General features: G+C 54.1%; 1 protein-coding gene and 1 long non-coding RNA gene across 8 annotated transcripts in view; one reads left to right on the forward strand and one right to left on the reverse strand.

Moving 5' to 3' along the window:
- Window positions 1–23,241, reverse strand: part of NKD1 (NKD inhibitor of WNT signaling pathway 1) — an 84,392-nt gene that overhangs the window by 4,203 nt on the left and 56,948 nt on the right. Inside the window, exons 1-4 of one of the 4 annotated variants that reach the window (XM_072827102.1) lie at window positions 11,899–12,019; window positions 8,853–8,959; window positions 5,850–5,945; window positions 94–241 (exon numbers count right to left, since the gene is read on the reverse strand). In XM_072827102.1, the coding sequence (XP_072683203.1) occupies window positions 94–241; window positions 5,850–5,945; window positions 8,853–8,959; window positions 11,899–11,938 (391 nt within the window). In that variant the 5' untranslated portion in view covers window positions 11,939–12,019. Of the gene's footprint in view, window positions 1–93; window positions 242–5,849; window positions 5,946–8,852; window positions 8,960–9,588; window positions 9,704–11,487; window positions 11,783–11,898; window positions 12,020–23,241 lie in introns of those variants that run through there. The other 3 variants (XM_072827101.1, XM_072827100.1, XM_072827099.1) reach the window with 3 other exon arrangements.
- Window positions 11,842–17,776, forward strand: LOC140633924 (uncharacterized). Of its 4 annotated transcripts, XR_012031516.1 has the most exons (6): window positions 11,864–12,210; window positions 13,729–14,042; window positions 14,851–14,965; window positions 15,377–15,505; window positions 16,366–16,432; window positions 17,471–17,776. It is a non-coding gene; the product is annotated as an uncharacterized lncRNA (long non-coding RNA). The 4 variants fall into 4 exon arrangements; XR_012031513.1 differs by having other exon boundaries at window positions 11,842–12,210; window positions 15,377–16,432; XR_012031514.1 differs by lacking the exon at window positions 17,471–17,776 and having other exon boundaries at window positions 11,872–12,210; window positions 16,366–16,713.

A 23,241-nucleotide genomic window follows, 5' to 3' on the forward strand; every position in this document is an offset into this window, starting at 1 on the left:
TCCTTTCCACTCCTCCCAGGTAGGGTGGTGATCCTTCCTGAGATCTGGGAGTGGACTGGCCCCTGTGGCCTGGGCAGCCCTCCAGCCCCTCACCAGGGTGATTGAGAAGGATGCCCTTCTTGCCCTGGCTTCCATCAGGGGCCACTGTGAGCTTCACCCGCAGCGTCTTGCTCGAGGTCGGGGAATGGTTGACAGAGGAGTCAACCACCTCGTAGATGGTGTGCAGCAGGCTGGTGATGTCCTGCAGGGGAGCAAAGCAGAAATCCACGGGGGGTCTTTAGCCACCGTGCATGCACAATACAGGAATCAGAGGGCTTGTGAAACCTGAGAAAGCGAAAACCCCCTGGCTCCCTCCAAAGTCAAGCCTAAGGGACAAACTTGCACATGAAAGGTTCATCCAGGAGGGGATCCTAGGACGGAGGGGATCCTAGGATGCAGGAGCCAAGGGGCAGGGAGCAGTGGATGAGCTGAATGAACAGGTACAGCCAGGGGCAACGGGACTCAGTTGCACTTGGGTCCTCAGAGGGACTGTGTGGAACCCACCCCAGAAAAGTCTCATCCCTCCCTGGTTGAGTTGCCCTGGGGGATGATGATGCTACATTCCCTGGACTTCCAGGCTGTCCTGCAAAGACTGAGCTACCTCCCACCAGGAAAAGCTCTTCTGGTGGGCACCATTCACCTCGGCAGCAGGTGAACTTAGAGGCAGGCTGGGGAGCCTAGGGGAGGGCCTCAATGGCACCTGCTTCAGGTCTCAGGAGCTCCTTCTTTTTTTAAAAAGATTTTATGTATTTATTCATGAGAGACACATAGAGAGAGGCAGAGACACAGGCAGAGGGAGAAGCAGGCTCCCTGCAGGGAGCCTGACGTGGGACTCGATCCCGGGTCTCCAGGATCACGTCCTGGGCTGAAGGCAGCGCTAAACTGCTAAGCCAACCAGGCTGCCCTCAGGAGCTCCTTCTGAATGAAACATGGAAAAGCAGATGTGTTGCTAACTGTTCTGTGAGAGCTTGACCAAATCTCATCTCCTCTCTGGGCCTCGGATATTACCTCAACCAGAACAGAGATGTCCGACCCAAGCTCCGTGAAGCATCTCAGAGACTTCTGACTGGGGACTGGAGGGATAAAATAGGTCTCCCTTTGTTCTGGGCATCTGCTAAGGTCATTTGCCTGAGGGGAGGCTTCCAGCTCTAAATGATGTAGGAAACCTTTGGAAAAGGTATTTGCTCTTTATAGGTCGGGGGCCCCAGATAGCCAATTACCCACCCTTATGGCTCTTCCTACACAGATAGAGCCCTCTCCTTACTCCCCACCCACAAGCCCTTCAGGCAGAGGTAGCAGAGGTGACACCAAGCACTGCCATGGCTAGGCAGGGATATGGATGAGTGACTTGGAGTGGGGAAGCACCCACAGATGTGGCACCCACTCAGCACAGCTGATATGCCCTGTGGCAATGGGGACAGGCATCTCAGAAATCCAGAATCTTCTGCTAAATCTTCAGAACCTTTGATACTGGAAACTCATCTAATTTTTGCCAACTCCCCATTTCCCCATCTCCCCAGCCGCTGGCTATCAGCACTCTACTTTCTATGTCTACAAATCTGACTATCCCAGGGACCTCAAAGAAGTATTATCGCACAGCAGCTGCCTTTTTGTGACTGGCTTGTTTCACTCAGCACAACATCCTGGAGGTTCATCCATATTGTGGCACCTGTTAAAATTTCCTTTCTTGGGGTCCCTGGGTGGCTCAGTGGTTGAGCGTCTGCCTTCAGCTCTGGTCATAATCCCAGGGTCCTGGGATCGAGTTCCACATCAGGCTCCCTGCAGGAAGCCTGCTTTTCCCTCTGCCTGTGTCTCTGCCTCTCTCTGTGTGTCTCATGAATAAATAAATATCTTTTTTAAAAAAAGAATTTCCTTTCTTTTCAAAGCTAATACCACACTGTATGTCTATGTTTATCCACTCACCTGCTGACGGACACTTGGATGGCTTCTGTCTTTTGGCTCTTGGGAGAAATGCTGCCGTGAATGTGGGTGTACAAGTATCTTGAGACTCTGCTTTGGGGAGTACATACTCAGCAGTGGAGATCATATGGTAATTCTGTTTAGCTTTCTGAGGGCCCTCCATGCTGTCTTCCACAGCAGCCACACCATCTGACATCCCCACTGATAGTGCACAGGGGTTCTGATTTTGTCACTTCCTTGGGGACACTTGTCATTGTTGGTCAGTTTGAGGTTTTTTTTTGTTTGTTTTTGTTTTTGCTTTTGTTTTTGTTTTTAGTAGCCATCTTACGGCATATAAGGTAGGATCCCACTGTGGTTTGGATTTGCATTTCCTAACGTTAAGTGATGTTTAGCACCTCTTCCTATGCTTATTGACCATTAATTTATGTATCTTCTTTGGAGAAATTATCAAGTTCTTTGACCATTTTTAAACTGGGTTGTTTGTTTTCCCGCTGTTGAGTTGCAGTTCTTTTTTATATTCTGTATATTAATCTTTCATCAGATACGTGATTTGCAAATATTTTCTCCCATTCTGTAGGTTGCCTTCCACTCTGCTGTGTCCTTTGATGCACAGAACTTTTTAATTTTGATGTAGTCAATTCATCTATTTTTGCTTTTGCTGCCTGTGATAATTTTTAACAAAAACTTCTGGGGGGCTGGGTTGGAACATCTCGGGGCTACATCAGGATTGTGGAGGCTGCCAGTTTGAGACTCAGGCTCTCTGGCTCACTCAGCAATCTAGCTCCTCTGGCAGGGCCCACAGAGGACTCCTTTTCTCCTCTCTTCTGCCCTTGAGCTTCTCTGCACCCACCCCCAGTTTGCCCCCTCCTCTTTCCATCTTAGGAAGCCCATGAAGGAGGTGCCAGTATATCCATTTTACAGATAAGAAAAGTCAGGTCCACTAACATCATCCATCCAAGTGTCCTCTCCCAAGCGGGGGGCGGGGGGGCGGCGCATTGATTTGGGGTCTAGGAATAGGCATGCTCCTGCAATCCCAGCTGAAAAATCAACTCCTGCCTGCGCGGGGCCCAGCATACAGAAGTGGGTGCCTGTGAGTATTTATTGCACAAATGAACAGGTACTTTCTTCTGAGTTGGGAAGTGAGCCCAGAGCCGGCTCTGGGCTGTAGCTGCAGCGAGGAGGGAGCCTGTCTGCTCTAGCGCAGAGAAACATGCCCACAGACGGCCAGGGAGCATGGAGGGGACTGGTATTTATAGCCAACTTTGAGGAGTGGCCTTGATGCTAAAAATAGACCAAGGGGAAACACGAGGCTGGGTTCTCCCTGGACTGGAAGCCAGCCTCCTTGCTCCTCCTCGGCAGGAGGAAGACACAATGCAGGGATGGCCTTCTGTAGGCCAGTCTGAGGCACCCTCCTTGGGAAATCTCCCTTCCTGGCTCTTCCTCTTGTAAAGGAAGGCAAGATGCAGAGCCAGATGGCAGTGTCTGGCCGTGGGTTTCTGCAAGGCCTCCGAGGTGGGGGGCAAGCCCTCTCCTGGTCAGCCTTTCTGAACCAGCAAGGAATGAAGACGGCAGCTAGCAGGGGCAGGTGGCAAGCAAGGGGCAGCATGGTCTTCGTCCCCACATGCATCAGAAGAGAAGGCGATGCCACTGAGAAGCCCAGGCTGGCTGCCTGCGTGGCCTGGACAGCCAGCCGGGGCCACGGCCATTCAGCTCAGTGACCAGGCATCCAGGCTACAGTGTGCTGCCCCATGAAGGTAATTACACCGCAGCTGCCATTCCCAAACAGGACGGGGAGGAAAGGCGGCTCTTGCTCCAGGAAAACCATAACCCCTCACACAAAGCATCCCAGCTGGAGGGACGAGGGTTCACCTAAGCCCTCCCCTTGGCCTTCCACAAGGTCTCCAACCAGGAAGCATTTCCACTGCTTCCCAAGTCCCCAGGCCCCTTCTCAGGGCTTTGCCTGCCCAGAATCCATTCCCCCACCCCCTGAGGACAGTACCTTGATTTTATTTTGGGAGCCAATTACACGCCCCCCTCTCACTTTTAGTCTCTGTGGCTCATGCATCGAATAACATCCTCTGGCTCCAGGATGTGGAATAGGGCCATCTGAAGCATTGCAAACCCACAGCAAAAATGACTGGATCAGGGCCATTCATGTGAGGCCGTGGGAGCCAGTGAGGTTTGGTTCTGGAATTTCTGAACTGGAAGGGTTGCTGAAAGCCCCAGACAGAGGAGGAAAAATATTAGCCATCACCTTGCTCCTGGCCAGGGGGAAGGCTCTACCATGGAGCCTCTGGATCCAGCCATGCCTGAAGTCAGCCTCCTGGACCACATTTCAGTTACATGAACCAATATATTCCTTTTTTTTTTTTTTTTTTTGGACCTATAGCAGTTTGCTGGGAGTCTGTCACTTATATGCCAAGGAGTCCTGAAGGACTGAGAGTCACTCACAGCTTCTTCCTCCACCCTGTTCTAATATTCCTTAAGCCACAGGCTGAGGAAGAGGTGCCCTATTTTCACCCAGGTGTCCCCTCTGGTAGCTTCTCCTGTACCAGCCACAGAGAAGAAAATCCACATCCCTGAATTAGGCAGGGAGAGAAGACAGCAAAGCTTCCCTGGGAACACACCTGGCACCCTCGAGAGCCGGATGGCAGGCACGTGTGGCCCCCGCCAAGCTACTCTCAGAGCCCTAGGCAGATCTGTAGCAGGTCACACATCTGAAAACCAGGGCCTCCAGGGGAGGGGGAGGATGTCGCAGAGGGTCAGTGGGGAGAGAAAGGAAGCGGATGGGGTAAGGGTGAGGCCCAGGGTATGCGGGAGGCAGAGACCCTGCAATAGTTCAGACCAGCTCATGCCCCTGCTTAAACCAGCCCACCACCAGTGGCTTCCCCAAGCACCAGGAACCAAAGCCAGGGCCTGCCCTGCTGGCTCCGCCAAAGCCAGGTCTCCTGTGAGCAGCCACACCAGTCTCCTCCAGTGCCTTGAACACCCGAGCGCCCGGCATCTGTCTCCCGGCTCCACATGCCATGCTCGGCTCTGCGTCACCTCCTGCAGGAGGCTTCCCTAGACACAGGGACCCTTCCCTTCACTGGACCCATCACACTGTGCAATTGTCCCATAAGTGTTTGGGATTTGCCCCCTCAGGTGGCTGGATGCTGTGTCTGTGCTGTCCTTCGCCTTGTCCCCACACCTAGGGCATAGTGAATGTAGATAGTGGGTGCTCAGTATTCAGACAGATGCAGGGAAGGAGGGTGACGGGCACACGGAGGAGAGAGAGGTGTGGCAGGACGGCTGAGGGGAGAGACGCAGGCGTTCAGAGGGAGACGGGCGGTGAAGAGCAGGCCGGGACAAGGCCATGCGTAGAGCCACTGGCAGAGCTCTCAGGGCCCGGGGGTGCTCATTCCGGGATCGGCAGAGGGAGGCACCGCCTGGCCTTCATGTGCCCACCCGGCCCCAGCTCCTGGGTAGCCTGTCTGAGGTGGGAAGCGGCCTGGGTGGTCCCAGGCCTGCCCCAGCCAGAGCTCCCTGATCTCAGAGAGGAGGACGCAGGACAGGTCTCTGTGGGGACTCGGGGTCCTCCTCTGGAGAGACCTTGGGGCTCCACGCCTGCCTCCCACCCTCCCCCTTCCCCTTCCCCAGTGGGAGCAGTGCCTCTCCTGGGTGCAGGGAGCCCAGCTGCCCCTTCCTCTGTCGCCACTGCCCACTCACCAGGCAGCTCTGGGATATTCTTCCAGGACCCCCTGGAGCTCCAGCAGCCTTGCTCCCCCCGACACACCTCCCTGCCATCTGTTAGCCTGCCCTCAGGAGGAGGACCAACCCTAGGAGACACGGAAGGTGCAGAAGTGCCTAAGGGGGTGGCCTGTGGCAGCAAGTCTGGCAGGTGCACTCACCTCGCGGGTGACCTTGCCATTGTTGTCAAAGTCATACAGGGTGAAGGTCCACTCCTGCCGGCTATCCTCTTCCACAGACACGTCACATTGGAGCTCCTAGACATGAACATACAACACACAGGCATGGCTGGAGTACCCAGAGGCCAGGTCGCAGGCCTGCTGCCTTCCCACTGCCCTCCCCAGACCTTGTGCGAAGGGAGAGCACGATGACCCCAACATGGAGGGACAGGAGGGTGTGGGGGGAGAGGCCCGCCGGGCAGGGGAGGTCCAGGGAGAGACGCCGGCAAGGGTGCCCGACAGCCTCTGAACCTTTGAGGGCAAAGGAAACACTAGAGGCATGAATTGAGGCGAGGCTTTGTGAACCTGGATGGAGGGACAGAAGTTACTAGAAGACACAGGGAGCAGTAATAAGGAGCCATGGCAGGACTCCCAGGGTGGCCACCTGACCTGGGAGGCAGGAGAGGGTGAGCAAGCATTAAAAGGTAAAGCTCCAGGGCAACCTGGGTGGCTCAGTGGTTTAGCGCCGCCTTCAGCCCAGGGTGTGATCCTGGAGACCTGGGATTGAGTCCCACATCGGGCTTCCTGCATGGAGCCTGCTTCTCCCTCTGCCTGTGCCTCTCTCTCTCTCTCTCTCTCTGTCTCTCATGAATAAATAAATAAAATCTTAAAAAAAAAAAAAAAAAGGTGAAGCCCCAGGTACATGGCCCTTCAGAGCTTTGTGGCCCTGGGCATGGCTGCTCTGTGGCTTGGTTTCCCCTCATATAAATTATGGAAAAGACGAGTACTGATCTCCTAAGGCTGTTGGGAGCATGAACTGCCCCCTGCCCGTGTCCCCTCGGTGCTCCTGGGCCAGTTCCTGACCTCCCACCTTGAGCATCCAGCTCCTATGTCCCACGAAGACCTGAAGAGCCGGGGATTGTAAGCCCAGGACACCCCAAGGCGTTCAGCATGGCCCTTCTTGGGGGAAGGAGGTTCCCAGCGGGACTGAGCCCCCGCTGCCCTGGCAGTGATCCCGTTAACCTACTGGTTTGGGCTTCCCTCCTTTGCTGCTCTCTGGGATCACCTGCCAAGTCCTTGCCTCCGGCTCTGCGATGGGGAAACTGGAAAAAGCGTGGAACTGTTTGGCACTGAGAGAAGTCCAATTAATGATAGTAACTGCCATTGTCTTTGCTGTAATGTTAACATATGAGGTACGTAATGCTAACAATGGCTTCATTATCATCACTCACAGGACCCGACATGTCTAACCACAGGAACCTGCACTGGGAAGTGATGAGCTCTGTCCCTGGCAGTGTGTGTGCAGGAGCCAGCAGAACACCAGATAGAAAGTTCTAGAAAGGCTGGCTGTTTTGGGAAAGAGATTCACAAGATTCTATAAAAACAAGCAAAGATCCTTCCAGGCCATTCTGTTTCACGTCTTGCCTCAGCTCCCCTCTCCTTTTGCAGGAAGACAGGTTCAGCCCCCGGGAGAGGGGTGGTACCTGGCCTCTGAACGCTGGCAGGGATGTGCCCGAGCGCGGCGTCCCTGCCCCCAGCCTCTGCAGCTCGAAGCCAGTTCCCTCCAGCAGTCCTCGGGCGGCCCACGCGGAGTTCAAAGTCAGCCTTCCCTCAGTTGTGACATGCCCGTCTGATACCTGCCAAGTGCCCGCTCTGCTCTGCAAGGCACCGTTTCATGTAGCACAGCACTCGCCCTGCACACATGCGCGCACGTGCACGCACACACACACACACACACACACACTCAGAGCGTTTACCGATTCCTTCTCCCTGGCCCTTCTGCTCGGCTCCAAAGGCAGCTAAAGCCTCAGTAACTATCCCTCCCTCTCTCAACTTCTGTCATATGTGTCTTCTGTCCGCCCCCGCCCCTCACCTGGACTTCTCAGGTGAGTCGTCCTCATGGGCCATGGACGAGTCCCAGGCAGTTAGCCAGGCCCTTTCCAGAAATCAATACAATGCAGCTTGTTTGCACAGAACGGGCGGCACTGGCAGGCTTCTGGGCCTTGCTCCTGCTGTTCCCTCCACCTAAAGTGTTCCTTATCCCAAAGGCTCCGTGTCATCACCTCTCCCAACTCCTAGTCCTACACTCAGAGGCTCACTTCAGACTCACTCATCCTCCCAACCTCCGCTTGCAGCCACAGCACTGCATGGAGTCTGGAACAGCCACACGTCCGTCACTCTGCAGGCCTCCAGGCTCGGGTGGCCACCCCCTCCGCATACTCCCAGATCCCCCTCACATCCCCGACAGTGCAGTTACTGGGTCTGGGTCACTCTCCCAGGCCCCTCACCACACTGTGGTCCATGAGGCAGGAGCCATGCCCAGTTCACTTGGGGTCCCCAGGGAACCAGCGGGTGTCGATCAAGTGTGGTTGGAAGGGAGAGGAAAGTGCTTACGTGATAGTGTACAGGCACCCCTTTGAGCACGTTAGATGCATTAACTCCTCATGCTTACAATACCCGAAACAAGACAGATGCTGTTGCTACCCCCATTTCCCAGGTGAGGCCAGCTGAGCTGTGGCAGAGCTAGGACTTGAACCCTAGCCTGCTGGTTCCAGAGTGATGGCCTAGTGGTCTCACGGAGGGAAGCAGAGAAGGAAGGAGAGTGAGGGCAGGGCAGAGAGAGTGTAAGCTCCATGCCAGATAGGCTGGGCAGGGAAGGCCATCACCCAGTACAGTGATAGCAGTGCCAGAGCCAGCCGTCACCCCTCTCATGTGCTCTCCCAGACCTCTGGGCCACAGCCCAGTGGCCACAGCCCAGCTGCCACCCCACATTGCAAGTCTGGGTAGCCCGGGCCAAGAGGGGTGGCTGCACACGTCCTCAGGACCTGCATGGAGCTGGGGCAGCCCCAGACATGAAGGGAGAAGCCTCTCACTGCAGGCAGCTGTTCACACAGGAGGTATAAGGCCCTCACATCTGCATAGGCCTCAGTTTACCTCCTAGAAGAGCACCACTGGGGGGACAGAAACCCTCCTCTCCAGAGCCCAGTGCCAGGAAAGGGAACTTACTTCAAATTTCAGCTGCTTCTTGGAGCCAGGGCAAGATTCGCTTGCCTTCTCCCTCCTCTTCTCATCTCCGCTGGTCAGCCCATCTGTCTTCTCTGGAGGCAGGGCCACTGCAGGGAGGACAAGTGAGACAGCATGAGGACAGTCCCCAGCTGGGCCTCGGGGCCACCACACCCACTGTGGCTTTGTTCTGGTGACCATGTGGAGGAGCGCCGGGGTGCTAGGCCTCTTTCTTCCCTGTCTGTGTGCTCAAGTCAAAATCACTTTGCTCGGGGCCTCTGGGTAGCTCAGGGGTTGAGCATCTGCCTTCGGCTCAGAATGTGATCCTGGGGTCCTGGGATCCCACATCGGGCTCCCTGCAGGGAGCCTGCTTCTCCCCTGCCTCTCTCATGAATAAATAAATAATATCTTAAAAAATTGCTTCACTCTCTGGCCTTTGGTAATGTCCGGGGTACACATGTGCTGGCCACTCAACTTACCTCCAGGGTGCATCTGAGGCCTCAGAGGCCTCCATTCTCCGCCCCTTATAAGTTCGGATAAGCAGCCTGTGGCCAGCCAGGGCTGTGTCAGACCAGGGGCAGGTGGCCAGGGAGCTTGTGGCCCGTGGCCACGGTCGGCACAGCCTCACTGCCTTTCCTGCTGACATTTGGGCTTCCTCCAAGATGCTGCCTGCCCGGGGCCCAGCGTACGGCACACTGGTGGGTGGTCAGGAGGACTGAGGGAAACGGAGGCGTGGTACCTCTCTCAGCTAGCCTGGGGAGGTTTAGTTTCTGCTTGGATCCGGATCCTTCTGATACTGTGTGTGACCCAAGGTGGGGCATGTAACTTCTCCAGATATCTCAACTAGTTTCTGCAGTGATAAAACAAGGATCAGAACAGCCCCCTCCCCACAGGATCCTTGTGTGGATTCAGTGAGCTACGACCAAGACCAACCGTCAAGGCCAAGAGCCCAGGGCCAGCACACAGGGTCCCCGCCATTGGTAGTCACAGTCAGGGGAATGATGTCCCCTCCCCACTCAATCTTGGGCATCAGCATAGTTGGTAGCTAAGTTTTCTCAAAACGGAGGCTTCGGGGATACAAAAGGGACACGCAAGGATCATATCAAACACAGGCAGTCCGGGATGGGGAACAGGACGGGGAGGGAAGAGCTGAAGATAAGGATGCTCCGGTCACCAGCCCAGACGGGTGAGGACAGGAAGGCCACGGTGGCAACAGACTGACCTGGCTCCTTCTACAGCTCCCCTCCCAGCTGGGCCTGAGTGCCCCCTTCTTTCTCTTCACCCCGGGTACACCCAGAGGGATGCAGGGGGGTGGGGGAGGGCCCCACCCTCGATGCCCACATCTCAAGGCAACAACTCCCTAGGGATCCAGCTGGAGACCCTGCCTCGGCCACAGATCCCAGTTCCCTCCCAGTGCTTTCACAGGGAGGTAGATAAGGACAAACCTCAGAGGAGATCCAGCTCCTCGGAGGCCATGGGGCGGGGGTGGGGGGCAGGGACTGATGCTGACCACTTCTGATATAGTGGATAAAACCAGGTCCTGCCTTCCCTGCTCCTCCAAAGCAAACAGTGTAATGGCCAGGAGGTGCGCCACTCCCATGCAATGCTGAGCCCTGGGGCAGGTAAGCAGGCGATTAGCCAGTGACCCAAGGATAGCTGAGCACACAGCCTGGGCCACCCTGATCCCCCACCCCAAATCTACTGGCATCCTGCTGGTCCGGACCAGCTGCCATCATGGGACCAGACAGGGTGCAACGCAAAGCCACTTTTATCCAGGCCACAAAGCGGTGGGTGCTGCTGTCACCCCCATTTAGAAGAAAGCAAAAAGGTCTGGAGGCTTAACAGAGCGAGTGAGGGAGCAGGGGCTCTCTCCATTCCCAGCCCTCAGCTATAGGAACCCCCAGCATCCAGTGGGTGCAGCTGAGCTTGGCGAGACTGTCCTAATTAAGAGGACTCAGAGTCTGGGTCCATCTCCTGGTCCTGCTGCTGACTGGCCTGGGCAACCTTGAGTAAAGCACTAGACTTCTCTGGATCTCAGTCTCCTCCTGTGGAATATGGGGATGAAATGGGTTCTTCCTCACAGGGTTACTGGAGTGGTGGGGGGAGGCAATGAGGAAGGTGCCTACTTAGCACTGTGGCCTACATGTAATAGGTACTCGATAAATGCTGGCTGTGCAGAAGATGGTCCATGGTCCCAGCTGATAGCTCAGATCGAGGTGATGCCCGTCACCCCCAAACCGCCCCACTGGAGAAACCAGGGTGCTCTCCTGGCCTGCAATATCCTCTATTCAGCCCCCCTGTGGGGTGTGGGGAGTCGGGTGGGAGCGGAGAAGAAAGGAAAACAAAGCCCAGCTCCATCTTCAAAGCTGCAGCCTCCCTCCACAGAGGTCCTGGCTGGAGATGTAAGCCAGCCAGGCTTATCGAAACCAAACTTCAAGTTCAAAGAGAAGTTATCAGAAAACCACCTTCAGGTTCAACATTGCCTTTCAAGTTCCACTTGATAAAACCCAAAGAAAAGAAAGCTCTGTCCCTGTTCCCTCCTTCTCTGGAGCACCCCTCCCCACATGTGGGTCCTCCCTACCTCCCCTCCTTTCTCCTCACCCACGGCAGGTGGAAAACATCCCCCTCGACCACTCACCCTCATCCTGTGTCTTCTCCAAAGACCAGCGTGGTCTGGATTGCCTTCTCTTCACCAAGAGGTCCTTCATCCCCACCCCATCCCCATTCAGAAAACCACCCCAGGCACCTGTGGCACTGGCCACTGATGGGTCATAGGACTGGGAGCCCTCCTGCCCCCAGAGCCCTGGGGGCCAGAAACAGGGAGAGTCAGCACCTTCTGCCCCCGCCAAAGTCCCTTCACCCTGTCACTGTCCCTTCCACTCCCCAGTGACCAGAGGAGATGTCACAGAGGTGATGGGAAAGCCTAGCAGGCCCTGAGTGCCAGGGGCAGGGGCCGGGACACAGGGCCCTGCTCCTACACCCACATATGAACCCTCTCAAACCAGACATTAACCAGCATCCGGCCCCACCACCCCTGCGCAGAACAAACCTCTCTCCCTCCATCCATCGTTGGGCTCGTGGGCAGGCATAGGAAGGGTAAAGGGTGCTCACTTGGGGCTGCCAAGGTCCCACCAACCAGCAAAGAGAATGGCATGTTTGTCACAATGGGCTTTGGGGCCAGATTCCGAGCCCATTCTCTGTCTCCTACTCCTGCTCAACCCAGAGATTTTTTTCCCCCAGAGATGATCTTCTGGGGCGGGGGGTACATAATGTCAAAGGGACTCTGATCACTCTTTAATCACTCACAGTAACAACAGGAGATACTGCTAATTTGAAAGAAGAAAGGAAAGCTGGAGCAAAGGTAGGAAAAGGAAGGGAAGAGATGGAGTAAGGAGGAAGCAAAGCCTTTAAATTCAAAGACTCGTATTCTGGGTTTACATCCTGCATTCACATCACTGTCTGTGATGTACCTTTGGATGACTAAAAGCAGGGGCTGGCAAGCTACGCCCTGTCCACCCACCACCTGCTTTTGTAAATAAAGTTTTATTGGGACACAGTCATGCTCATAGGCACTGTGTATGGCTGCTTGGCTCTACACTGGCAGAGTTCGGTTGTCACAACAGAGACTATATGGCCCACAAGGCCTAAATGATGCACTCTCCTGGCCCTTTGTAGAAAAGTTTATGAACTGCTCTTAGGTAAATGCAGCCCTCCCTTCCCGCCAGGGTACCCTGATAAGCAGGATGCAGGCTGGATTTCACTGTACTGCTCACCTGCTTCACTGGAAACTCTTGTGCAGTACACAACCTGCCCAACCATGCACAGTACGCATGGAAGAAAGAAAACATCAACTCCGCTTTCTCGAAACCAATTCTCAGCTCAGATGAGTCTGGGGGCGGTGTGTGGAGCTCCTTCTCTTTGGAAACTGCTCCCTGTCGCTCCTCACACCACGGCTGCAAGGAGCCTGCTGGCTGTGTTTACCAGATGATGGATCTCTCCCACATTAGCTCCCAACCTGGCATCTCTCCACCCCCAGCAACTGCCAGATTAAATGCATTACTTGACCATCTTCACCGGGCTCCCTTTGATGTTCCCTTCTCAAGCTTCAAAATACCTTTTGGAGGGAGATCAGACAGCATTAAACAGAATTACTAATTAATTAAGCAAAGTTAAATTTTAAACACTGTTTGTTGTGTTCGCCAAAAGCCTGAACAGAACAGACTTTTTTCCTCCACTGAGATCAAAGACGGTCTCTTCCCTGTCCCTCCCCCAGTTTAAAAGAAGAGGGGGCTGGGGAGGGAAAGAGGGAAAGGAGAGAGTCAGAGGAGCACCAGCGAGTGAGGAAAGACCCGAATGGGGATGGTTGTTGGCGATGATCACGGGGCCAGCTCCCGGCCCCCACCCCACAGCCACAGCCCCAACAGGAGGCATCAACAGCTCATTTGGGACCACATGCTGGGAGAGCCCCGGTCACCTTCTCCAGCCTCTTTAGCCTGGCAAATAGCAGTGACCCCGGGAGCAGGATGGCACAGCCCACCCAGCCAGAGCTGCTGACAGCTGGCACCACCCAAACAGCATGAGAAGACGGCTACGAAATAAAACAGATCCGCCCTCTCGCAGCCCCACTTTCCCTGGCACCCAGGCAGGACCAGCACCTCAGGGCTCTTCCCTGCAGTGGGGGTGGCTGGGGGGCTTGGGGGGTGGTGGTGGTACTCGGGGTCATCTGGGAAACAGGTTGGGTTGTGCCATGTACCACTCTAGGGGGCGCCATTCATAGACTGGGCCTCATTTTGGACAGATGGCAGAAAGGTGTCTTGCGGGGGGATGGGGGGGGGGTGCTCCTTTCTCTAATTTGCACAAATGAATTTGTCGTGAGCAGAGCGTGGTCTATCCCCATCCGGCCCAGCACTTCATTCTGAGCAATCTGATCTGGGATCTTCCGATTCCTTCACAAGAGCCTGCCACATCCTGGCAGCCAGACTGCAAGTCTCGTGGGAGCCTGGACCCTGCATGCCCACAGTGCACAGCATGCAGCACGTACCACGCACATGCACGGAGCACTGTTCCAGCCCAGAATGTTAAACTGCACCAAATCCCATAGGCGGACACAAGGAAGGCACAAAACAAATGCACCACAAATTCTGGCTTGTTGGAGATTGGGAACCAGCGTGAGAAAGGGGGTGTGTGAAAGAGGTAGGTCTGTTCTTGAACCCCATACTTAGGCTAAAATCCAAACCCTGGATGATAGCAGCAAACGCCAGCTTATTTTAACACAATCCAGAAAGGCCTGGTTGATAATAAACTTAGGAAGCAGGGACAAATTTGAAACACCGTTACAACTATTATCAGCCCCCTCCCGCTCTGCCCAGAGACCAGAAATTACTAACACTCAGACGGGCTCTCTCTGCCCGGTTACCTACCATGTCCTCAGTTGATACGACATAAGATCTAACACAAGCCAGAGCTTCCTTGCTGGAGTTTGGACGCCCGCCCTAATGTCCCCACAGGCCCTTCTCAATTGTCCACGTACAGATTATCTGCTGCAAATATTTTAGTGGCCCTGAGGGTGGCTGGCCAGGATGTTTCTGACTCCCCAATCCTCCAGCAGCAGCTGTTAGAGGGAATGCAGATGAATTTTAATATTAGCCTATGCCAAATATAATTAGGCGGGTAAATCTGCTGCCAGTAAAAAGAGAAAGATATCATATGTGCATTCCAGGCCAAATGGTTTCTCGCATCATTTGTGCGAGACTCTCCTGAGGGAGCCAGGGTCCGAAAGACACACAAATCTGTTTGTCAATGAGCACAAGGGCAGGCTGGTGAAGGTAGTGGGTACGTGAAGTATTCTATTAGGGCCTCTCAAGAGCACCAGGTTGGGTAGGCTACTGTTTGCATTTTACCAAAGAGGAAACCAAATTTGAGAAGTGAAATGGATCAAGCCATTTATTTCTCCGCTGAAAATGATCTCTGGGCTCTTTATCTCCCCGGAACTGCTTTTCAGGTTTTGACTCAGCGGTGCTCTCATGCTGTTATCCCTGCCAAGAACACTTGTCCTGGCTCTCCAGCTCCAGCTCATCCTTCAGGTCTTCAGCTTAGGCCCTCCACCCTCTGAGCAGGTGCCCGCACACCCCCAGGGGCTAGACTAGGGTTCTCTGCTCAGGGAGTCTGTCTTATAACTGCTATTATCACTACTTGGTTTATTCCATCTTCTTACTATAGCCCCAACATATAGCATAGTGCCCATCACACCCCATTGAGGCACATCGATACTGTCACCATCATCATCATCATCATCATCATCATCACCGTCATCACCAAAAAAAAAACAAACAAAACAACAACAGTAAGTCACACTACCAGGATTTGAACCCAGAAGGTGGAGAAATAGAACAAAAACCCCCTTTTCCTGACTACCCCCCACATACACTGATCTCTCTACTCTGTCACACAATAGTTGACACCTGCTCCTGCATGTTCTGCGACCATCCTCCCTCTTCTGAGAATAGCATCTGGGTTTCCTCTAACAGGTCACCCCTCTCCCATCTCAATCCACATGGTTTAAGGAGAGCTGATCCCATGCCAGCTTCCGGGATGCACCCAGAACCCAGACCTGACACCATGAATTTCAGCCTGACGGCCAATGTGGCTGCTCCTAGGTCAGTACCAAGGGACAGGTCATCCTGAAGTCAGCAAAGCTGAGCCTGTGAGCCTCTCACTTGCACGGACCCTAGCAACGTGTTCACATGGTCATTCTGTTTCCAGACACTCTCAAAATGAGCTATTTTAACCTCAATTGGTTACAAACACTGTCTCTTTCCATTCTGACTTCCATAGGCCCTCTTGTGTCATGTGATGTCAGAGTGAACACAGGTATTTCTGGAATTGAGCTAAGGGAAAAGATGAGTTGGCAGTATAGTTATTTATGTTTAGCAGAATAGACCTATCATCTGGTTCAAAGTTATAAAAGAATTACATAAAAATAGATTAATGTTTAGCAAAATAGACCTATCATCTGGTTCAAAGTTATAAAAGAATGGCATGAAACATAGGTTAATAAAAGGATCCTATATTCTTCTTAAAGATGGCCCCAAAACTGGATCAACTTCAGGTGCCACACAACCTAGATCCACCTGGGCCAGTAAAGTGAGACCCAAACTTTTGCAAGAAGTAGTGAGACTTTGCATGGGGGGCAGGAGGCTCTTTCACTTGAGGTGGCTGAGCTCATAGGATGTGAGCGCCCAGAGCTGGGTAGCCACCCTTGCCATCTTAGTGGGAGAGACCAACACAGGGACATAGGGAGAGGTGACGGAGAGTCAGGGAGAGAGGGAGGGAGCAGGAGAGGAAGCGAATGTGTGTGTGGATGACGTGGTTTGAGCTCCTGGATCCAGCTGGCCCCTTTTAGGCAAGATCCACCCTAGATTTTTCAATATTGTCAGCCAAAGCTTCAGTGAATTTCTATTGAGTGTCTAAAAGAACCTAAAGCATCCCAACTTAACTCTGATCCCCTGCTTATCAGGAAAAAACCACCACCACCAAAAGAGACATGCAGGATTCTCCAAAGCAGTTTCTGGCACTTTCCACTGGTGGGTATCTACCCCTTCCTGAAACCAGAAATGCCAGCCTGGGTCTTTTGCTCCAAAACCATGCCTCCCTGGACTGTGTCTTACTATAGGGAGATTTTCTTTAAGAACAAGTTGTAGGGGCAGCCTGGGTGGCTCAGCAGTTTGGTGCCTGCCTTCAGCCCAGGGCAGGATCCTGGAGACCCAGGATCAAATCCCACATCAGGCTCCATGCATGGAGCTTGCTCCTCCCTCTGCCTGTGTGTCTGCCTCTCTCTCTCTCTCTCTCTCTGTGTGTGTGTGTGTGTGTCTCTCACGAATAAATAAATAAAATCTTTAAAAAAAAAAAAAAGGACATATTGTGACTGAGGGGAAAGAGGACAGGAAAAAAGAGAAAGAAAGAAAGAAAGAAATCTCCCCAACAAATAGCGTTCTGGCCTTTTCCGTCATCAGAGCAGAAGGTTGATGGCCACTCTGCTTTGAGGTCTGAATAGGGTTGAGACGAGAAACATCTGTTCGGGGAGGGAGGGGAGAATGCTGAGAGAGGGAGAGGGAAAGAGAAAAGAGCCTTTTTGGGCTAAAAATACCATGTCCCTTCCACTCTTCCTCCATCCCCACCCAAGTTAAAACATGTGATGAAATTCAACTTTTAAAATCTAACCCCGAGCTACTTGAAACTACTAAAGCCTCCTCGGTATCTGACACAAGTCAGAATTTCCACTGTTCCAGCTGAGCTTTTATGAAGAACAGACTCGAGAGAAGCTGCTGTCACCCGGGCTTCTGGGGAGGACTGCCGCCGAGCGGAGTCGGGCCTCACTGACACTCACAGGAGGGCAGGCTCTGAACTGAGAGAGCACAGCCAGCGGGGTGTGGCCCGCCTGCCCTCCGTCGGGGGGGTCCCCGCGGCTCCCCAGTCATCTCCTCCTCCTCTCGGACTGGCAGGGAACCACCGGCCAGCCCCCGTGATTGACCGGCCTGTGTCGGGGAGGTGTGCAGGGCCATCTGCAGAGACGCCCTCAGAAGTCCTCCCTCTCTCCCCCTCTCTGGCTGTCTCCCCCTTAGCTGTTCCCTGACCTCCAGACTCCGTGTCCAACTGTCTGTCTACTTGGCAGCTCTACTTGGATGTCCAACAGCCATCTGGAGCCCACCATGCCCCCCAACAAGCAGCCCTCACCATCACCTGGCCAAAGCTCCGCCTCAGAGGTGACCCCACCCTGGGGCACCTGGGTGGCTCAGTGATTGAGCATCTGCCTTCGGCTCAGGGTGTGATCCTGGGGTCCTGGGATGGAGTCCCACATGGGGCTCCCTGCAGGGAGCCTGCTTCTCTCTCTGCCTGTGTCTCTGCCGCCCTCTCTCTGTCTCTCATGAATGGATAAATAAAATCTTAAAAAAAAAAAAAAAAAGATGGGGCCCCACCCTTGCCTTTGGTCTTATGCCAGAAGTCCAAGGTGGGGGCCCCAGGATCCCTCTCTTTCCCTCAACCACCTCCTCACCCCACCTCCCTCCTCCCACCCTACCCCCAGGCCCTCCCACTTCTCTCCAACCCCACAGCCCCCACGTTAGGCCCACCCATCACCCTTGCCCACACTACTGGAATCATGTCCCGTCATTGTCATTGTCTCCTGCCTCCCCCCACGTGGCCCATCCTTCCCAGAAGCTACAAGCACCTGGTTAAAATGGAAGTCAGAAGCTGGCACTCACCTGCCTAAAATTTTCCAATGCTTTCTCTTCAAAAGCAGCATAAAAGCCAAGCACGAGGTCTCACCCTTGTCCCTGGTATCTCCTCCTGCTGCATGGGGCTCCCTTTGGTTCTTCCCTAAACCCCAAGTTCCTTCCACCTTGGGGTTCTGCTTGCTTCTCCTGGCTGCTCTCCCTTTACATCCTCCCATGGCCAGCTCCTTCCTGGCACCTGCATCTCAGCTGAGATGTCACCTCCTCTGAGAGGCTTGTCACACTCTACCCTTCACTGGCTTTCACCTCTTGGCAGGGCACCACTACTGGAAACTTGCATGGTTATCCCCACATCCCTCGTGTGAACACCCTGCCAGCGGGGCCCCATACTTGCAGCAGGTGCTCAGTAAATACTTCCTGAATGAGAAGGCCTTGGAGGCCTGACTTCCATTCTCAGTGTGCTGTGTGGCCTTGGACACTCTCTGGGCCTTGGCTTCCCAACCCAAATGAAGGGGACCAATGGCCCCCGGGTCTGTGAGTGGCCCCGGGCTCCTCGGGTCTGTGAGTGGCTGCCATGTCACACCTGGGTGCTGGGACAAACCGACCAGAGCCGAGGGGGAGTACACGGGACCTGCCTGGGTGGCCCGAGGGAGGGGGCCACCTGACTTCAGTGATTTCATGCTGTTGATGTCATCTTCCAGTGAGTATTTATTGAGCACTTATAGCATGCCAGACTCTATGTCATGCACTGGGAGTAGAAGGAGAAATTCTAATAGGATTAAAGAAGCTTTGAAAATAGGTCTTCTTTGATCTGGACTAGTAAATAATTATAAACACCAGTTGGCTCCTCTTCAAGAAAGGACCCATGAAACAATAAGACTCCTAACAGCTCACATACACTGGGCACTTACTCTGTACCGGGGCTGTTCTCCACGCTTACGTTAATGACCTCACTGTCATCATGGGAACCCTGCAGAAGCACTCTGATTACCCCCAACAAGGAAAATGAAAAACAGAGACATGATGTGAATGCACCCAAGGTCACCCAGAGAGTTGTGGTAGAGCCAGGCTGGATCTGGGGTCTGACTTGCAAATTCCCAAAAGAGCCCGAGTAAAGGTAAGAAGGTGCCTCTCACAGATTCTGAGGCAGTGGTGGTGAGACAAGTTTCAGAGTTCATGTGGAGTCAGGTCCTGAGCTCGTAGTGGGGCTACTCAGACCCCCAGGGCCTCAGGCTCGACACCACTGCCCTGCATGGCAGGACCAGCTAGTCTAACACGTCCACCCTTGGGCCAGGGAAGCGGGGACCCTGGAGGCCCTGTCAAGCCAAACATTGGGGGCTTGGAGGGAGGGCCTGGGCCCCCAAGGGGAGGGTCCGCCTGACTTCAACCTTTCTAAGGGTTCCTGTATGGGCGTTCTGTGGCGTCCACTTTTTAGAGATGCCAGGTAGACTGTACTATGCCTGCTTTCAGCCCCGAGTGGAGGTCAGAAGACAGGACACAGACAAGGTGTTGGGGGTCAGTGGGCAAGGCTAGAAGTCAAATCACTGGGAGGGATGGGACATCCCTAGGTGGAAGGGAGAGAGAGGACCCAGAGAGAAGGCGCCCGTGACCATTTATAGGTCTTTCCCTTCCGAAGGGCACAGAGCAGAAGTAGCACCCCATGCCCAGTGGGGACACAGTGCTCTGAGAGGCCATTCAGGGCGATGTGGGTCTGCCAAACAGGTGTGGCACCGATTTGCACCTCAGGCCACAAGCCACAGGCTGCCACCACCTGTCGTGTGGCCCAACAGAGCTAAGGAGGTGGGGAAGCCAGGTGGGGACAGGAGTAAAGTGTGGGGTTGGGCCTCCCCTGGGCTCAGACCCCGCGGGGTCAGCAGACGGAGGGTCCCTGTCCCCTTCTCCCCTGGAAAGCCAGCCCTGTGTCCCGCCCCTGCCACGCCCAGCCAGCTCATGGAGCTTGGGACTTTTGATGTTTACTTTGTTCTCGCCACAGTTCAAAAGGAGCTCCGCAGCCCTCGCAGCCCTGCACCAAGCCCAGACTTAATCTGCCATCCCGCGAGCTCCCAGCTGGCCAGTTAAGGCGGTTAAGATGCTGGATTAGGGCCGGCTTTACATAACAACGCAAGAGCTAAAGCCGTCCTCTCCTGGGATGGCTAAAAGACTTCTTTTTATCTTCACGCCTCAGATGGCCTTTTTTCTCCCTTAAACAGCCCTCCAACCCGCCAAGAGGCAATGAACTTGGCCAACAGGAAGACAAAGGAGAGATTCAGGATTCGGCTGCTTGCCCTGGGCCGGGAGCACAGAGGGACGCTGGCCCAGCGCCCGACCGCCCCACCAGGTGGATGCTGCTCCCCAGGGGCTGCGGCCGCACCAGTGGGGGACCAGGGAGCCAGACTGTCACGGGTCCAGCATCCCCCCCGGAGTGTCAGGGCCATGCAGGCCGGCCAGCAGCGGGGGAGGGGGGGGGGAACCTCAATCTTCCAGCCCCGTTTACACATGGTTTTCACTTTCTTAATTCTGCTGTGAGTCTTCCCATTCACTCTTCTTGTGAAAGTTAAAACATTCATCCCAGTTAATACTACAGTCCTCTTGGTGAGCTCTTTCAAGTTTTAGTAGCCTCCTCCCAGGTCCAAGAGGAGCGCGTGTTTTTGACCATCGAGGCCTCCGGCTACACAGCAATACACACATGGTCTGTACTCACACAGGCAAGGAACTACGGGGCAGCGTCTCATGCCCCTTTTAACATAAAACACACCGGCCATGACGTACTGCATCTCTCTGCAACCTGATCTGTTTTATATTTTCTACTTCTGTGTAAGCTTTTGTTTGAAGAAGGAGGCTGAAAAGCTGGACCACCAACAATGTAGTCCAACCCCTAGTTGGGAAACTGAGGCAGGACAGTGATTCCCAACCCCCTCTCTCATGAGTGGTGGTGCCGACGTGCCTGGACATTGCCAGCATCTAGCAAGGTGCCAGGGCTGCCCTTCAAGTCCGGCATGAAGCTGGTGGGCCATAGGGTCAGATCGAGTGCTGCCAACCTGACACCCTCTCCTTAACAGGAGCCGGGACCCTCGGGCACCTCGTCTTCATCTCCCATCCATCAGCCAACGTCAGTAAGTGCTGCCTGGCCCGGGCCACAGGGCTTCATTCTCCCTGCAAGGAGCCCACATCCTTTGAGCACCACTGGGTCCAGCTCCATGTCCCCACTCATCAGGTTACAGGGGGCAAAGGGACCCAGAGTCCATGGGACCTGGCCGTGATCCACAGCGGGTGGCTACCAGAGCCAGGAGGGGAGCCAGTCTATGTGCTCCTCGGCCAGCATTCCTTCTGTTCATTACAACATGATTCATGCTCTGAAGGGAGACACTGAACAAAGTAACCCTCCCCTCCAGAGGGAAGTGGATTCCATGAGTAGGCTGTTTCGTGTCTGTTTGCAGGGAAAGACATCTCATTTGAAATCAATTATGTGGTTTTAAACTGAGCCTCAATGGACAGAGGAGTGCCTCATTTAGGAAAAATAACTAGGAGTTCAAAACATGATGGATAGACAGATGGTGATTGGAAGATGGGGTCAATGGATGAAGGGATGAAGGATGGGTGATGAACACATGGGTAGAGAATGAAGTATGTGCAGGCTGCCGGTAGATGGGTGGCAGGAGGGTAGGGAGAACAATGGATGGGATGGATGGGATGGATGGATGGATGGATGGATGGATGGATGGATGGATGGAGCACAGACAGTGGGTGGCTGGGTGATGGGACGATAAGGAGTGAGGGATCAGTGAACGAAGGGACACGCAGAGGAGTGGACTGGTGGGTGACTGGATGGAGCAGGTGGAAGGATAGACAAATGGAAGGATAGACAAACAAGAGAATGGCCTTGCTAATGGGCTACCACCGGGCGACTGAGTGGGAAATGAATACATAGCTGGAATGAGAGCCAAAGCCTATGAAACCGATGTCTGGGGTCACTCAATCCCCAGGATTTACATCCTGCACATCTTTACCTGACTTCTCAGATCTCAAATCACCAACTCCTGGCATCTCTCCCTGAAGCCAAAGATGACAGCTGAGGCTTGGGGGAGCCCAGGGGAATAAAGAATCAAAGCTGCAGAGCCCCTGAGTGCCATCACCAGCTCTGCAGGCAAACATGCTCAAGGAAAATAGCCTGCACAAAGCCTTCCATCCATGGGACTCCACACTTGATTCAGGACCTGCTCTTATTTGAGCAAAGTTTGATAGATCCCTGGGTCCCAACCCACCTCTAACTCCTGGGCTACCGAGTGAATCTCTTAAAACAGGGCTTCTCAAAGTGCAGTGGGCACACAAGCCACCAGGGGAGCCTCTCAAAGTGCAGATGGCCTGGGACTGAGCAGGACCCAATGTTTCTGACAGCTCTCAGGCTGGATGTGGCCATAGCCATCAGGTCTGGCCCACGCATCCCTTGAGAAGCTCTTGGCACTGTCTGGTCTCCTCTCAAAGCCCCAAGGCCTAGATTCCCCGAGACCCTTGGCCCCCTGGCTCTCCTGCAAGCTGCCTGTCCTCAACTCAACAGCAAGGTCCCTACTATCCTAAGCTCCCGCAGTTCAGTGATTCTCTTCTCTGAGTATAAAATGGGAAACATGATCCCACATAGCAAATGCTTTCCAATGCCATCTGTGCTTTGTGCCAACTCAGAGAGTCAAACAGGGGGAGGGCTCTCATTCCCATTCTGTAAGTGTGGAAACTAAGGCTCTTCTAGAAAGATGGTGTGCCTTGCCCGAAGTCAGGTGAGGGCACCAGTGACCAGCCCTCTACTCCAGCGTCCTCATCCTTCCCCTCAAACAAAGGCAAGAGTAAGAGCTACAGAAGTGAGAACGGAAGAGCCAGTGGGGTGGGGGTGGGGGGCTATTTGGAGGTGTGCTTGAGCTCCAGATGAGTTCCATGTGAACAGCCAAATGGGGAAATACAACAGCTACTTTATGTAGTGCTTACTACAGGTCTAACACTGTTTGGGGGGGCTAGGAGCTCCTATGGTCACACCCCAGTGGAAACAGTGAACTTAAACAACCTGTCCAATGTTCCCCAGCCAATACGGAGCAGGGCTAGGAACGAGCCTCAGGACCCTAGCTCCACTCTGGGCTTGGACTATGAAACGCTACACTCCCTGCTCCCTTCTGGCT

The sequence above is a fragment of the Canis lupus genome, chromosome 5, assembly GCF_048164855.1.
Source record: "Canis lupus baileyi chromosome 5, mCanLup2.hap1, whole genome shotgun sequence".
In the NCBI taxonomy this organism is placed as follows: Eukaryota; Metazoa; Chordata; class Mammalia; order Carnivora; family Canidae; genus Canis; species Canis lupus.